General features: G+C 42.5%; 1 protein-coding gene and 1 long non-coding RNA gene across 3 annotated transcripts in view; one reads left to right on the forward strand and one right to left on the reverse strand.

The window, feature by feature from the left end:
- Positions 1–16,667, reverse strand: part of LOC142767443 (uncharacterized) — a 525,683-nt gene that overhangs the window by 356,377 nt on the left and 152,639 nt on the right. The window contains exon 3 of one of the 2 annotated variants that reach the window (XR_012884877.1): positions 10,683–10,746. The exons of the other annotated variant lie outside the window; for it this stretch is intronic. This is a non-coding gene — a long non-coding RNA (uncharacterized LOC142767443). The remainder of the gene's footprint in view (positions 1–10,682; positions 10,747–16,667) is intronic. 2 annotated transcript variants of the gene reach the window in all.
- LOC142767441 (uncharacterized) overlaps positions 4,383–16,667 on the forward strand; it is a 226,054-nt gene continuing 213,769 nt past the window's right edge. The window contains exon 1 of the mRNA XM_075869109.1: positions 4,383–6,511. Within this exon, the coding sequence (XP_075725224.1) occupies positions 6,044–6,511 (468 nt within the window). The 5' untranslated portion in view covers positions 4,383–6,043. The remainder of the gene's footprint in view (positions 6,512–16,667) is intronic.

Consider the following 16,667-nt stretch of genomic DNA (forward strand, 5'->3'; position numbering starts at 1 on the left):
TTTTCGAACCAGGTTTCCGTAGACAGTTGACAGCTCAGCTTATTTATTAGACATCGTGCATCGCTCATCGACAGAGGTAGCAGTGATATATTACATTCCTGATGTGCGGCATGTGCCATGCGATCAGCTATGTCATTTACTGTGATTTCGCAGGGGCTTAGCACCTACTGTAGCATTATAGCATGGTTTAAATCTTTTGCTATAGCGTAAGTCTTCTGTATTTTATATGCGAGCTCAATAGCTTTGTTGCCCAAGCTGATTCCTTTTAAAGAAAGTAATGAGGGCTGTGAGTCACTGATAACTACTCATCGAAGTGGGCATGGCTGTAAACATAAGAAGCGTAAAGACAGAGTATTGCATAAAGCTCTGCCATTGTGGGCGTTTTGAAATGGCTAAGCTTAAAAGCTTTTCTCGATTCTTATGGACGTACAAAAATGCCGACGTAGAGCTCAGTATTGAAAAACGTGGACTCATTGCGTAAGCGTTGCGCTATGTAGACATGTATAGCCTTGTGTTTGCAACAAAATATGCGATGTCGACTTTCGTGAAAAAGGAGTAGCCGGCGCGACGCATTGGCACCAACCTATTCTTATATACATTTAATAAAATTGTATGTATGTATGTATGTATGTATGTATGTATGTATGTATGTATGTATGTATGTATGTATGTATGTATGTATGTATGTATGTATGCATGTATGTATGTATGTATGTATGTATGTATGTATGTATGTATGTATGTATGTATGCATGTATGTATGTATGTATGTATGTATGCATGCATGTATGTATGTATGTATGTATGTATGTATGTATGTATGTATGTATGTATGTATGTATGTATGTATGTATGTATGTATGTATGTATGTATGTATGTATGTATGTATGTATGTATGTATGTATGGCTGTCTTGCGTGCTTCCTTGCTCGCTTGCTTGTATAGGTCTGCCACAGTTTTTCAATCTGAATCGACATAATTTTCCATCCCACCAAAGCGTAATATGCAGATTGATTGATTGAAGAAGTAAATTGTTCCATAGAGAATTCCTCAAATAATAACTTACCATCATGCTTTTCAAGCCACCCAACCACCTTCAACTGTGTTTTGTCCTGATGCTCTGTATAACATTAACCGAACAAAATTTGCTTCAAATGTAAACCTTTTACTGCCTGCTATAGATACTAATTTTGGTCAGCACACTGCCTATTTATCAGCAATATTATTAGAAAAACAACTGAAATCTTAGAGTGAACAATGATCGACGACTGGTTTATTAAAAAAACAATTCTACTTCTGTATTAGACATTAACTACTCGATGTATATTTTTCTTCCAGTAATAATGTTTATGGCACTCCTTTTCTTTGCTTGTATCGATTCGATATGTGGGGTTTAACGACCCAAAACCACCACATGATTATGAGAAATGCCGTAGTGGAGGGCTCCGGAAATTTCAACCACCTGGGGTTCTTTAACGTGCACCCAAATCTGAGCACACGGGCCTACAACAATTCCGCCTCCATCGAAAATGCAGCCGTCGCAGCCGGGATTCGATCCTGCGACCTGCGGGTCAGCAGCCGAGTAGCTTAGCCACTAGACCACCACTACAGGGGCTCCTTTGCTTGTATGTGAGTTTGTGTTGTTTTTATCAATTCACTCTTTTCCTGTTTTGCCACTCTTACTGAAAACTAAGTAATTGTTGTTATAGAATTTCAAAGAGGAGGTCCCACTGTAGCCTTGAGCTTTTGGAGCTCCTCTTGTGTAGCTACCATGTACGATGTTCTTTTTTCTGTTCTAATAGCGGAAATAAACATAAAACTTGAAGAATTCATCAGACGATTCAATTATTTCTAAAGGTATGCTCATGGCCTTACTCAAGATTGAGCCTAAAGCGACCCGATTTAACTCGCTGTTTTGAGGTTTACATGCAACTTTACGAAACTTTCGATTTTCACTGAAAGTGAAAATCAAGAAAAAAACAAAAGTTACAGCTTTTTTAGCATTGCGTTTTTTTCTATAAAGCGCGGTAACATTCGACCCTGTTGTTGTACATGTGATGTACTATATTATCTTAAATGACAGCACTCAAAGATGGCATCGTTTCGTCGACTTCTGGGTAAAAAACAAAAAGGTACACGAGATATGTTTAGTCATCCTAAAGCGAAATAATAAATTGGTTTGGATTGATAAAGTGTTCTTTGAGGACTCCAATGTCGTTAATCCTAACAAGCGCTCAATAATAGAAAAAAAAATATTCAAGGCAAGGTAGCATTTTTGTATTTCTACCATAATCTACGCACCTGACGCCCTGCTTTATAAAGCGTATGTATCGTATTTGGCTGAAAGTGGCTTGACCGAATGTCCCGAAACTTAGTACATTAGGTCCCTGATCCCATCAGCTGGCATTGGGCAGCAGGTTCAACTACTTCGAGCTACGCACGGGTTAGAAATCAATATCAAAACTAATGTTGTAACAGCCTTTTGTGCAGGCTGCTTTTTTCAAAGTTCGATGGTGGCATCCTCAAAGAGCGGTAATAAGGTTACTTGCTTTTATGGAAGTCACATTAGTGCACTTTCCTTGGATAGCAACACCACTCTCATTTCTTTTTGGGCACTTTCGCGCTTGTCAAGCGTCTTCTCGGGGTGAGGCACAATTATTTCGGAATTGTGAAAGGACAGTATACTAATAACAGGAAAATTGCTTTCTCTTTAGGGCCCCTTTAAGATGAACGCGTTCTGAAAATGCGTCTTCTACTGCAGTGCTGTAACAAGCGTGCCAAACGGCACGACCTTGTGGTCAATGCCAAAGAGAAAACGTGCCTTTCTGCAAGCACTCTTCTCCGCAGTTAGCATCGTGAGGCAGAAAAGACAGCTCTACAAGGAAACTTACCCATGCAGCTGTTGTTTGAGGTGCGTCAAGAAAATGTAAATAAAAAATCTATGCAGCTGAAATGAGTCGTACCCGCCTTAAGCACTGGGATACTCTCGACTGGTTCAATATTATTTTCAGGTTCCTTGGTTATCAATTCCAGATATCTTAAGTGATGTTGGCCTTCTGTGCGTAGCACTCATAGTACTTTTTAGTGGACCCGTGGTGCATAATGACGCTTTCTAAGTTTATGCGGAATATAAGTGGTAAAGATTTTTTTTCCAATACAGCTGATGGCACAAAACAACTATAAGTGACATGCTAGTCTCCACCTCTTGTGTATCAGATAGTCTGAGACATAGTAAGGCAGTGTATACAAGCTGTGTCTCAAACTTGTTCCTTCGGATTGACAATGGGAAACACTGCACTCATTTTACACCATACTAAGAGCTTCTGAAGTCAACTATTTGAGCATAAGTTTCATTATTTATTTTTGTGAAGTGTTCGTGTAAGACCGAGTAGTCACAGCACTCAAAAGCATTCGGACATCGTCACTCTAACAAAGTACGAAAAAAATCTACCATAAATAGAAAAACGGCTCTTTATTTCTTCTACGTTTTGTTCAACAATACATTTAGGTCACTGTGTCAAGGAGTGTGCTCCGTGCCACTGCATTATTGGCATACCAGCCGGCATCTAGAAATAATCCCCTCTTATATGGGGTGAACAACAATATTTGTTTACTCAATAGGTGTTCTATTTTTGAGAAAATAAAACCTAGTGTTTCTGAAGTTGGTTATACAAAAACAATGTCCTTCAGGAATTTCGCAATTGCTGTAGTCACAGGAAATACTAGCATAGGATGTACCGGAACACGACAAGATGTTTACACACATGATGCAGCAAAAAAAAAAGATGAGCGGGGAGGCTGTGTTCACGATTGATTCAGCTTAACATTCACTACTTTCCCGCAGCAGGTTTCAACAACAACAAAAAGCGGTTGAAGAAGTCCACTGTATTTTTTTCAGCCTGAGTTTTTACTCTGTCTGGCTTTGTACCAGACACTTGTTTAAATAAACACCAAGAATAAATCAATAAATATATATATATATATATATATATATATATATATATATATATATATATATATATATATATATATATAAAAATATATATATATATATATATATATATATATATATATATATATATATATATATTGACCCAACAAGAACTGCCCAAATAACGTTTTTAATCTTCCTACGACAGTGCATTTTGGTTGTAATATTTAAAATAAAGGCGGTGATGCAGGCGTGCTTACTTTAAAAGAAAGCGACACACCACAGGAAACGAAAGAAATATAAACAAGGTAGCAGAAAATTTCAGGCTGATTTGGATGAGAGGGATCGAGTTGCTAGCGCCTCACCGTGGTGGCGCCCCTAAGCGAGGCCGCGATTGCGACGGTAACTCCGGTGGCGAGACCAGATCGAAGGCCTCAGTCGCCAACGAGCGGCGCTTTACAAAGCACCGCCGGGGCGCAGCTTGTATCGCCTCCAGGGAAGAAGAGTGCGTCCCAGTGAAGGAGCGGAGAGCACAGTCGTGCGTCGCTCCCGGGAAAAAGAGCCGACGCTCGCGCTTTCGCCGAAGACGACGACAAATCCTGTTGCTCTTGTCTCTCTTGTGCTTGGTGTGGCCGTAATAATTTTTGTCCGTTGGCACGAAAAGTGTTCGGTGCTTGCCTTGACTGTGACTTCTCGTAGCCTGCCTGAACGTCCACTTTCAAAACACGCGAGAAGAATTGGCTGAAGTTCATCCCCACAGAACAGAATCGCCTGGTTTGACCACGTGAAGAAAAGTCTCCTGATTCGCTATTTGTTTGACAGTGTGACGTCGTGCAAAGAGGACTCGAGTTAAACTGTGTTGTGCTGCGTCAGTGTGGGTCCGTTGCTACTTGCTGGGAAAGTTCCGGAAGTTGATCCAGTGGTGTCTGTTTTCCTGAAAGGTCAACAGGCGATTTCAGTCTGACTACGCCTGGATTCGATTTTGTCTCTCCCGATATCTTACAGGCCTCTGTAACTCGGGAGCTGCCAAACTTGTATTGCGCGGTTGGTGGAGTTCAGAAAAGTGAAGTGTGTGCTAGTGTGCATCCAAGCCATCAAGTGCAGCCATTGCCTTGATTTTGTTTATTTGTATTACAAAGAAAAAAGTTATGGTTGATTATTTGAAAGACCATTTAGCAGTGTAGACTCGTCGGTAAAGTCACTTCGTGAGGAGTTCCCATCTGAGAAAAATCACTAGGAAAACAGGGGGCACACGTGCCCAGGTGAAGTGTTCGAATTTGAAACGAGGATCCTAAGCAAGAGTGGATTGTTTCCCCAGCGTGTTCAACGACTACTTCCGGCTAGATAGGGAAACCGACCGTACAAAGTGAGGTGTTCCGTTCTTTTCATTGGTTACATCTACACAAACGATTAGAATGACTTGGACTTAGTGACCGGCGGCAATTCTTCGAGTACGCACTCTGATTGCAGCCACGTAACACAACTTAACACGTCTAACAATCAGTATCTGTCCACTGCACAGACGATAACCCTTGCTTTTCTCCGCAAAGTGCACTTTCCGAAAAATTGGGAATTTGGCACATGCGCACTTTTTGTACGTCTTTCCCGCCCTACAGCAGCATTCTTTGTATAAAAGAAACAACCGAACGCATGTAGCATGGTCTCAGTAGCCTTTGTTGACTTTCCTCGTTAGTGAAGCTCTTGAAGATGGCTTCTGAAACGTGAGGCGCCGACAATTAAATTCTTCGAAATAACTTCGATATCTAGTTGCCAAACTTGTTAACCGCATTTTCGGACGTGTCTTTCCCGTAACTCGGCGAGTTCAATCCAGTGAACGGGCTTCACAGCGCAGGTGAGGCAGTGTTAGAGTTGTGGAAAGAACAAAACAATGCTTTTGGAAATCTCTACCATGGGTCACTCAAAAGACCATCTTAGACTTGTCCAGTGAAGGACTGAGTGAAGAAAGAGACTGCAACGAATATTCACAGTGTGACCCCTTCAAGAAACAGAAGAAGTGGTTACCGAGGAACTACGTGGTACGCTTCCTAAGAACCTTTTCCTACTTTGTTGAGTTCAACGCCATCGGGACGTTTCGTTGTACAACGCGTAACAATGGCGTCCGCGGATCTTCACGCCAGAAGACGTAGCTGCATCGCGTCATTGACAGGGAAACCTGGTGAGTGTCCGACCACGAAGCCTTCGGCGTCAGCACCCGCGGGGATCGTACCCGACGTCCGGTCCACAGGTGCACTGTTCCAAGGCAGCAGGCGAAGCAGTCTGACTCGCTCGAAGAACGAATCCCACGCCTGGTCCGAGGGCTCGCCCACGAAGACGCCCAGCTGGAGACTCCACCTGCAGCCGTCAAACAGTGGTTCCCCGACGCACACTTCGTCGAGCGCCGGTAGCACACCGAGCAAAGTGGTCGAACCCGCGACCTCCATTGCCGGTGCGGAGAGCAAAACCACGACCACGTCACCCTGGACAACAAACAGAGGTCATGCGACGGCGTCGGCGGCTACAGCTGCCCTCAACCTGGTGACGTGCCCCGTTCAGCCCGTCCAGAACGGCAAAGCAGAAACGGTGAGTGCTTGGAGGAGAGTATACTGACCAAGGCCAACAATACCAATGTCGCATGCTTAAGCGCGGGTATTCCTGCCTCAAACAAGGTCACAGTAAGGAGAAATGAAACGACTGAAAATAATTTGTTAACGTCTTTTACTAAGGCCTTCCTAACAGGTTTCCGGTTAAGTGATTCAATTGCAAAAAAAAACTTTGGCTAGAAAATTTCAAGCCGTTTGAATCCACGGATTTCGAACCAATTTCACAGCAAAACCAGTGATCTACCCGTTCCAATGATTGATCATCAGAGGATGCCACTGGTGAAGGACCACGATTTTTATGCACGTAAGCTACGCTAAAGCTTCAAGTTAAAAGCACAGTGTTTACATTATTCTAAGTGCTTATGGTATCGTCACACTTACTACGAAACCACGTGTATGAGCTTAGAAGATAATATTAATGCTACATCTGTCTTTATTAAATTTGTGTACATGGGCAGAACTTCTCTTTGTTCCATAAGGCTTCGACAGCCACCCTCTGTGTGCTCGCAGTGTTCGAAAAGCTGTAACAATGAGATACAAACAGCGCCGAAATACCTAATAACGCCTTTTTCATCACTTCATGCCCACCGGAACCAAACACTTTTACAAAAATTTCGAAATTCTTGCCTTGATGTTTCCCAAAACACCACGAAAAGAAAACAACAAAAACCTGCACGAAACTGTCATTTGATGAATTTAGGCCGTAAAAACCTGATTGAATCAGCACAACTAAATTTACGTTGACCATTTCCTCAGAGAAAGTTTCCGATTAAGAATGTTTCGCTAACGTAAGTTAGCTGCCAACGAATGTCTCCGCTAGACCGTGCTTAAAACATACCAGTACAAATTCACTTTCCGCACTAATGTGGCAAGTACCGCATATAAAAAGTGGACATAGCTTTCCTATTCACTTGCTTAATCAGTTTGACAAATTCTGTGGGCTTATTCAGAATATATATTGTGGGAATATATTAGGCGCTTCATTGTCAGCTGGATAGTTGCAGCACTTGTGTGTGTTCATTCTTTCTTCGTACCGTGTATATATATATATATATATATATATATATATATATATATATATATATATATATATATATATATATATATGGTAATATTGTTTTCGTCACGCTTACTGATGGTAACAATATATTCTGAGGGAGCCGACAGATTAAATACTTCGTGCACTAAAAAATATGCATCGGCAATAGTAGGACCTACTCTAAAGGATATGTTTAGGAGGAAATATTCATTTCCCTTCAAATCACCTCATATTTATTACTGTATTTTCAATTTCAAAAACAAATAGATTTGCGTTCTTTTTCTTCACTTTTTCATTTAACGGCTTTTGTGTTATAATTAGAAGCATTTGCGAAAATACAAAAATGCCTCAAATTTAGCCTTTTTTTTTGGGATCCATCGCAAGAGCTAAAGCAACTTTTAGGGAGGCCCTTTTTTTTGGGGGGGGGGGGGGATTAGTTGCTTGGTATGTCGGTAGCATCTGGCAATACGGTAGACAGCATAAACCAAATGCGTGTTCATATTCGAAGGCAAATAAAAAAACAAAAACACATGAATGACTTTATTTTTTTAGCAAACCCATATGTTACATTATTTGTCGTGCGAGATCTTAACCAACGTTACCGTTATAAAAATATAGGGTACTGTTCTTTTACCTGCAATTTCCCGAAAAAGACATGCTCCGCGTTGTGCTACGATACTATGGTGATCACTCGTTGGTTTCGGATGCATCACAACCTACCGGAGACAATGGCGAGAACTTCAAAGCCTCCATTGATGCGGCCTACTGATCACATGAATAAACAGTCACCCAAAAAAATGCACGAATATTTCACGACTGACCCAGATATGCAAAGATCATACTGGTTTTCTTTCAGTTTATGAGCGCTGCCCGGACTTACTGAAAAAGCTGGTCAAGTTTATGTCTTTTCATTTATTACAAAGCTCGCTGTTTTAAATGCAAAATGTCATTACGCGGGCGGGCCTCCACGTAAATTTTATTCCTTTTTCGTTCATCGCAATAGATTCTAGAAGCGTGCAAGGCAAAGCTGCTGTCAAAAGAGATTCGCAAAAGCTCAATTTCTGTGAATTCTGAAAGCAATGTTACGGTGCTGAAGGCTGCGCGCTGGCCAGTTTTGCAATGCCAGGAGGTCGTTATTTATGGCACAGCCTAGGACGGAAAAGCAAATGACTTGCGAAAGAAGATGCTGCCTGCGAATACGTCTGCCACTATACGAAGTAATAAAAGTTGCTACAAATGTTCTCATGCATTTAGTAAACGTAAACCATTGACAGAGCATTGTAGGGTTAAAGTTGGAGGAATCTAAAGTAATGACAAAATATTATATCCGCTTGTTTGTGATGTTAGCCATATATTTGCACCTATGTGTGTCAGTACACGAAAACAAATGACTGCCATAAATTTTGGAATGAATAGAGGCGACGTTGAGAGTAAATAGTACATGGGTGGATCTACACTAAACGGTGTGGTAGTAACATATATTAGGTTACATACGAACTAAATTATGTTTATGGGCCATAAAAACTGAACAATGAACCATGCAACTTGACTGCAAGCAATATGTTCCTATCTTGTTAAATTATGAGTTAAAAATCTCTCCCAAATTAATGAAATACGCCGCAATTCTTGGTTTAAATTAAATGCAGAGTATTCACTCTGAATTAGACGCAAGGTGCCGTGGGGTATTCAGTGCTGAAAGCAATGTCTACTGCGGGGCGTCGTACATTATAGCAAAATGTCATGCATGTTCACGGAATAAACTATACAAAGTAAACTGAAAATATACCATGAGATTCGCAAATGCGTACATAAAATTGTTCTGGCGTAGACCTGGGCAATGAAATCAGAACAAATACGAGAAAGTTTTTGTCCTCGAGTCCTTCAAGGTGAATGTATAGGTAGCCGTGTCACTTGTGCACAGCAAACAAGTATGAGTGTAGATTATTTTTCGGAAACCGCCCCGCCGCCGTGGTCTAGTGGCTAAAATACTCGGCTGCTGACCCACAGGTCGTGGGATCAAATCCTGGCTGCAGCGGCTGCATTTCCGAAGGGGGCGAAAGTGTTGTAGGCCCGTGTGCTCAGAATTAGGTGCACGTTAAAGATTCCCAGGTGGTCGAAATTTCCGGAGCCCTCCACTACGGCGTCTCTTATAATCATATATTGGTTTGGGGACGTTAAACCCCGCATATCAATCAATAGTTTTCGCAAACCGATTCTCGCTACTCCAGGATACATGCAGGGTAGCTCTTTCTATCAACATTGCCCTTTGATAATCAAGGTGTTGGTCTGTCAAAGGATTACACAAACATGTATACTTTGACCTGATAAATCTGAGCGAGAAGAAAATTATGGGCAGTATGATTGTAGTTTGTTAACAAAGTAGCATATATAGTAAGACGAAAATAAAAGTGATAGTATAAGCTTGCCCTTATTTTGCCTTAAAAAAGAAGCAGCCGAAAGCTTTGAAATTTGCACATGTACTTCTCGCTGTCTGTAAAATAACGGTGGCTGTAGTCAGGCACAAAGCTTCAAGGTACAATTGCATATGTAGAGAAAAAAATCAGTTTTAAGAAAGTTCGCGCTCAAGTGAACTTTTTCAGTGCAACTTCCTAAATGAATAATGTGTAGCTTTGGTTAACTTTCTGAGTAAGGACCATGTAAGAACCATTTTTGCGCGTATTTAGAAAAAACGCTCGCAACAACCGTACTCAAAGATGGTATGCTTAAACATATATATGTATATATCGAGGTATTTAGCATTGCTTTAACTCCTCGTATGTCATTCGAGCTCACCAACTTCGGGCTTTACTCTCAGGAACTTTTTTTGATATGCTGAGCCAAATAAATTATGAGCTCGCTCGGAAATGTTTTGAAGACTCGCTTACTTGCGCAATACACACGCGTTTCATATTCTATCACAACATTCCCCTATGTCTCTTTTGTTTTTCGAAGCTATTGTTTTTATTCTTTCCCGTTCGCGCTACAGGACTGATCAATAAATGAAAAGGCGGAATGTAAAGAGTGTTCTTTGCGTATGAGCTTGCGTTGGCTGCGTTCAAGGTCGCTCGCTGCATGATGAAAGGATTTCAATTGAAAGGGATGTTGAAATCACCTTTCGGAGAAGTAGGCTTCTTGCTTTCTTTATCATTTTGACTGCAGTCATTCTTTCATTTTCTCTGCAACAGAGTGAAATGGGGGAGGGGGAATTAGTTGCATTGCTGAGTGAAATGGGGGCCATGGAAAGTGGGGAAGACAATTGTATGACAAAGGTTGCCATACAAGATGATACAACGCTGAAGAGTCAATCAAATGAACCTTCAGTTCAGTGCGTTTTTGCAGTCGTGTGCCGATTACGCGGGTGTGCTTCGTGAATATTTTGTGCTGATACATAAAAATAGGGGCAATGATGAAGGCCGTGTCTATTAGCGTGAGGGCCTAATGTGGCACAAGAGCGCAACCATTGACTCTTCACATATTGATGACCAATGTGAAACAGTTAAGATTGAAACACAGCTGAATAAATGACTAAGATGAACTACGCACAAGTTGTACATATATGAGTAAAAGTACAATATGACATATTGATTGATATGTAGGTTTTAAGGTCTCAAAACCACCGTATGATTATGAGAGACGCCGAAGTGGAGGGCTCCGGAAATTTCGACCACCTAGGGTTCTTTAACGTGCACCCAAGTCGGAGCACACGGGCCTACAACATTTCCGCCTCCATCGGAAATGCAGCCACCGCAGCCAATGTGACAGATAAAAGAGAAGATTATGTGTCACTCTTTTTGCTGAGTACTGACTTTGTGAAGGTATACGTAATTCTCGTTAGTCTTATGGTTCTTCTACAAGAGTAAATACTTCTTTAATGTTTGTAAACAGTACTATAGGTGCCATCAACATACTCAATCAAGCGCTTGTAGTAACATCGCCACGCGTACACTCCGCCCAGCCCAAAGCTCACCATGAACCGCCTCCTCACATCACGTCATGAGCGGCATAGTAGCTTCAAAAGCTGCCCCCGAGCACTACACGCTTCCTCAACCTCTACACCTCCATCAATATAGTAAAAGGGACAGGATTGCAACCGCTTCTTTCGGTCCAAAAGCCTGGCATCGTAACCACGACGTCTCCCTTTGTCGATTACGTGAGATGGTCCTGGATGTGAAGATTGAGCATAACAAAAAAAAAAAACAGCTACTACTTCAGCAGCACGTCGACCCCCACTGCCGCCTACAGCAACGACGCACACCTATTCCAGTTTGTCGTAGCTATCCGTATACTCTCTAATAGGGGAATACATCTTTTTGATAGAATGTTTCTAAGCATACACCGCTTCACTCATACCACTGAAAGCATATGGCGACATGTCGTGAAATGGGATATCTGCAAAGAACTTCTTTGCAGATTTCGCCCGCAACCACTTTCTGGGCCTTGTTGCCGGAAGCTACAAATCCCTTCTCTAAGAATAACACCGTAGATCTCTAGGAAAAAGAGTGTGCCTTGAAAAGGCCAGAAAAGCGTGCCTTGAGACAACAGAAACATGCCACGAACAAGAACGTGTTGTTTTCCTCACAATCTGATGCCCAAGGCACATTTACAAGATGACAAAAAATGGTACAATAAGAGCGAAACAGGCTGGCGACTGTCACTCAGAGGAATATAGAACGAGTGCTTGCTTTCAGGGATAGAGGAATGCGCGACGGAAACTGATAGCATGGGAGATAGCACAGGAAAGGCAAAGAAAATGGTGACAAGCCGCCGGAGCTCAAAGGAACGTGGGCAGTTTCTCGGGAGACGAAAAGCAAAGCGGGCCCCATCTTTTTCATCAGCAAGCAAGGCGTCGTGAGAAGGTGGTCGTGTTGAGCAGCACAGCCACTCAAACAGAAAACAATACAGAAATGCACGTGAACAGAAACTCACACACAGTGCACAAACAAAAACGACACGCTTAGACCAGCATACGTAATAAAAGCCGCCTACGCATGCACAGGAATTTTCGTAACATTACACCTCGCGCTCCGCTTTCCCTGCACGACACGCAATAACTTTTGTCCGTGAGGGGGAGATGTGCGGTGATATGCTGACAAATTAACGGCGGCGTAAGCAAAGGAGGAAATTGTCAGACTGCTCGTTTTTCGATGCCGCGAAGCATTTCACTGAGCAAGTAAATCTGTGCAGCAGGCGAAAAGAATATAACTATGGTTGGCATCCCGACAACTGAGCAAGTACAGTAATGTATAAACAAAATACTAATAAAAAAGGAACGTGTAGGAAAACATCAACATCAAAAAGCCACGCAGTTCCAAATGCCAATACTTAAGATGGCCGTTATCTTATTCTTTTTTCGTGTTAGTCGATTGTATTGATACCCTCGCCTCAACAGTTTCTGCACCCGTGGGCGGCCTTCCCCCTACCTCCAGAGATCAGAGGCGTTCTCAGCTGCACACCCGTTTACCGCCCCCCTCCCCTACTAGTGCTTAGAGACACTGGATCTTGACCTGCAATGCCATGCCAGTGGGCGATTTCTTTTGAGTGTAGTTGAACAATAAGGATTCTTAGCGTGTAGCGGATAGGCACATTCCAGTAAAAAGAAACAATGCTCTATCACTGCCCGCATCGCCCCTTCCGAGGTTTCAAGTTTTTGCAGCGTCTGTAGCATAAATCCACCTTTTATCGTGCAATCATATCAATTGATGGGGTCGCCGTGAGAGGTAATGTTGTGGGACGTTACATTGGTGTCACGATTACGTCATAAAGATGTCGAATGCTTTCGCGATCCGTACCACGGTGGTTTACCGCTTGCGCTGCTCAACTACTGACCCTCAGATCATGGCACTGAATACCGCCCGTGGCGGCCGCATTTTCATTGGTGGCGAGAATGATTCAGGCTCAAGTATTTATATTTTTAAAGACGATAATCTTTCGTGGGGACGTTCGACGCCAAAATTTTGGTTTATCTGTCTGTCTCTCTGTCCTTCTGTCTGTCTGTTTGTCTGCTGTAACGATCCCCCTAGTGGCATCAAACGATACGTCAAAGGGCCAACCCCACCCGCAGTGCCCACCAATATTGCTGAAGTTTAAACGTTCATACTTGTGCTATTGTACATTAAAACCAATTATTTAGCATATCTGAGGCACCACAAGAACACGTCTACGTTTTCTATGTGTGTCTTTATACTATAGAAGGCACACACAAGTAATTCTGAGGGCCACAGCGTTTATCACGCTGCGCTGACAGTGCAGCTCGATGCTCAAAAAGGCAAGAGTTTCCAACGCTTTGCTAAGGCCTGCCCGTCGCTTTGCGTTCTACTCCTTATCGCCACTGAGACAGGCGCGCATCTTTCTCCGCGGGCGCGCACGCCTTCCTTCGTTTTCAGAGACCACTGCCAGATGGCGCTCGTGTCTAACGTGCCTCGATGCGCTCGTTCGCCTTCGCTGCACGGATCGAGACACATGGAACGCAGCCCTTTCAAAATATCATTCAGTGATTTTCTTGTGCAGAACATCAAATAAACGTTTTGCTCACTTTCTCGGCAAGCAAGAAGATACCGTCTTCCGCCGACATTTGCGCTAATACATGCAGATACGGGGCCATTTTTTCAAATGCATGTTGATGAACCCCAGGTGGGTGAAATTTCTGGAGCCTTCCGCTACCACCTTTGTCATATTTGTATTGTAGTTTTGGGTCGTTGAACGCCTACAGTTAAACTATTCATCACTCCATTGATCTTTTCGAAAACTGTTGAGGAAGTATATCTCATGCCAAACTAAACAGTCACGGCGAAGGGCAAAGAGGAAAGAAAACCAGCTGAATTGTGGACTGTTTATTCAACAGAGTGGGAAACCAATAACTACAGCCCGTGGTGAAACGGCGAGCTGTATATATTTGAGCCTGACCTCGTTGAATAAGCAGTGCAGTTCAGCCGCCTTCCTGTATTTTTCACTGTTTCCAGGCTCATTTCTGCTTTAGATATATATATATATATATATATATATATATATATATATATATATATATATATATCCTCATGTCTTGCGTGAATTATCAGAATTGTGTTATTTTTAGGCGCGCGCAAGTGCTTCGATAAGTAAGCAAATTCGTTGCCCTTAAATAGGAAGTGTAGTGAAACGCTACCACAAACAGGCGCCTACCAAAAAATCATATAGTTTACTTCTGGGTAGTGTTAGCTGCAGCGTAAAACTCGCATCGACCTATATGTTTCTGGGCTCTGCAGCAAAAAGAATTATGAGTCTTATGAATTTCAGTGGAGGCAGAGAAAGAGCGCCGACTATACCCAGGGATGACCCGAGTGCTCCAAATATGAGCGTTTTGGTATTCCGAAACTCTGGTATTCTATTTGAAAGCCACGTATGAACGGTATTCAGGAGCGAGCAATGAAGTAAATAAAAGCAGCAAAGTGAAGCACGAGCAGCTCCACACTCAATTTTTTGCTACAAAAAATACAGCCTGAAATTTCGCACTTATTTAATTCTGCACAAAAGGGCCTGAATACACGCACAGAGTTCAGATCGGTTACGCATTCGTGGTTAGATAGACGCACCCTTGCTACAGTCAAAACAAAGTGCGGCCAATTTCGCTCAACATGGGACCTGCCGCCAAGTGCTCGCAGCTATGCGGATTGCTCTCTGCGTGACCAGTTTACTGGACCCCGTGCCTCCACTGATTTTATAACGGATAAAAGAAAATAGCCCAAAAAACAAACAACCAGTCAGAAAAGTGTAGAAAACTGGGTCATCTTTTATAATTTTATTTAAGAATGTCATGCGAGACGAAGTTGTATATAGCAAACAGGCGAGAAATTTCAGACTGTCCACGGGCAGCAGCTACGATATTCAAAAATCAAGGCCCGCACACGCCACCTCGAAGGATCCCCACGTTTTCAGGGATTTCTATACTAGTTTTGTCAGCACATATAATTGAGGATAATGCGTGCCACATCAGAATTCGTAATGATGACATCTGGAGTTTGGCGTCCCAAAACCACGATGCGATTATGAGGGGCGCCTTTGTGGAGGGTTGCGGTGATTTTGGTCATCTAGTGTCCTTTGACGTTCACTGACATCGCACAATACACGGGTGGGTCTCTGCCATTTGCACGGGTCTCTACCGATGCGAGCGGCCTGGCTAAAATTGAACCCGCCTCCTTCAGGTCCATAGCCAAACACCTTAGCCGCTGATCCACTGTCGCGGACAGCATGCGTCGTCAAGCGAAAAGTTCAAAAGACGCGTCCGCTGAATGTGTTGGCATCCAAATGACAAAGCTACCGCAGACGATGGTTCAATAGATGCCAGCTCGTCGTGAACGCTTGACCGTCACGTTTTAACCTGGCTTCTTGACCATCTACGGAGGTCTTATGCGTTGAGTTGTTTTTTTATTTCATTTTATCTGCTTTTTTAATTACCTCACTGTCTCTATTGCTCTTTCTTTACTTTTTATGTCGCAAACTATGTCCTTTTATCTGTTTCGACATCATATTTTACTTGTGAGAATCCTCCCTGATCAGTCTCTCACTCGGAGGATATTTAATTGTTTCTTTACCTTTCTACTTTATTTTTAGGGTGCTCTAATATACCCTAGAGTATTTCGCTTATAGCTACCATCAACTGTCTTTATAGCGCTCTGCGCTCTTTTTTCCACATTATGATCATTTTCTTTAATGTGCCTGATTTCCTATTGTGTAATATTACGTACTTTCCATCTCTCCAACTTTTTTATCCTCCATCAACTTGCTCTCTCTCTCTCTCTCTTAATCCCACTTTCTATCACTATTTATAGCCTTCCATCACTCTGCCTTACGCGCTTAAAGTCCTTCGTTACTACATGCTCAATAAACGCATGCATTCATCAAAAAAAGCTCCCTGGCTCTTCAGATTTATCCTCTGCAACAAAGTTCCGAGATTTAGGCAGAGACGATCGCTCCAACTATGCCGTTCGACGATTTAGTATACGGGCAACGCGCATACGTAGGGCCTTTAGGCGCGGTTCTCAACCGAGTGATTTGCATAACAGTGAACAGGGGTCCCATATATTTCCCGTTTTCTTTTCTTAAGCACTAAGACAAGCAATAT

Source organism: Rhipicephalus microplus, chromosome 7, assembly GCF_043290135.1.
Source record: "Rhipicephalus microplus isolate Deutch F79 chromosome 7, USDA_Rmic, whole genome shotgun sequence".
Lineage (NCBI taxonomy): Eukaryota > Metazoa > Arthropoda > Arachnida > Ixodida > Ixodidae > Rhipicephalus > Rhipicephalus microplus.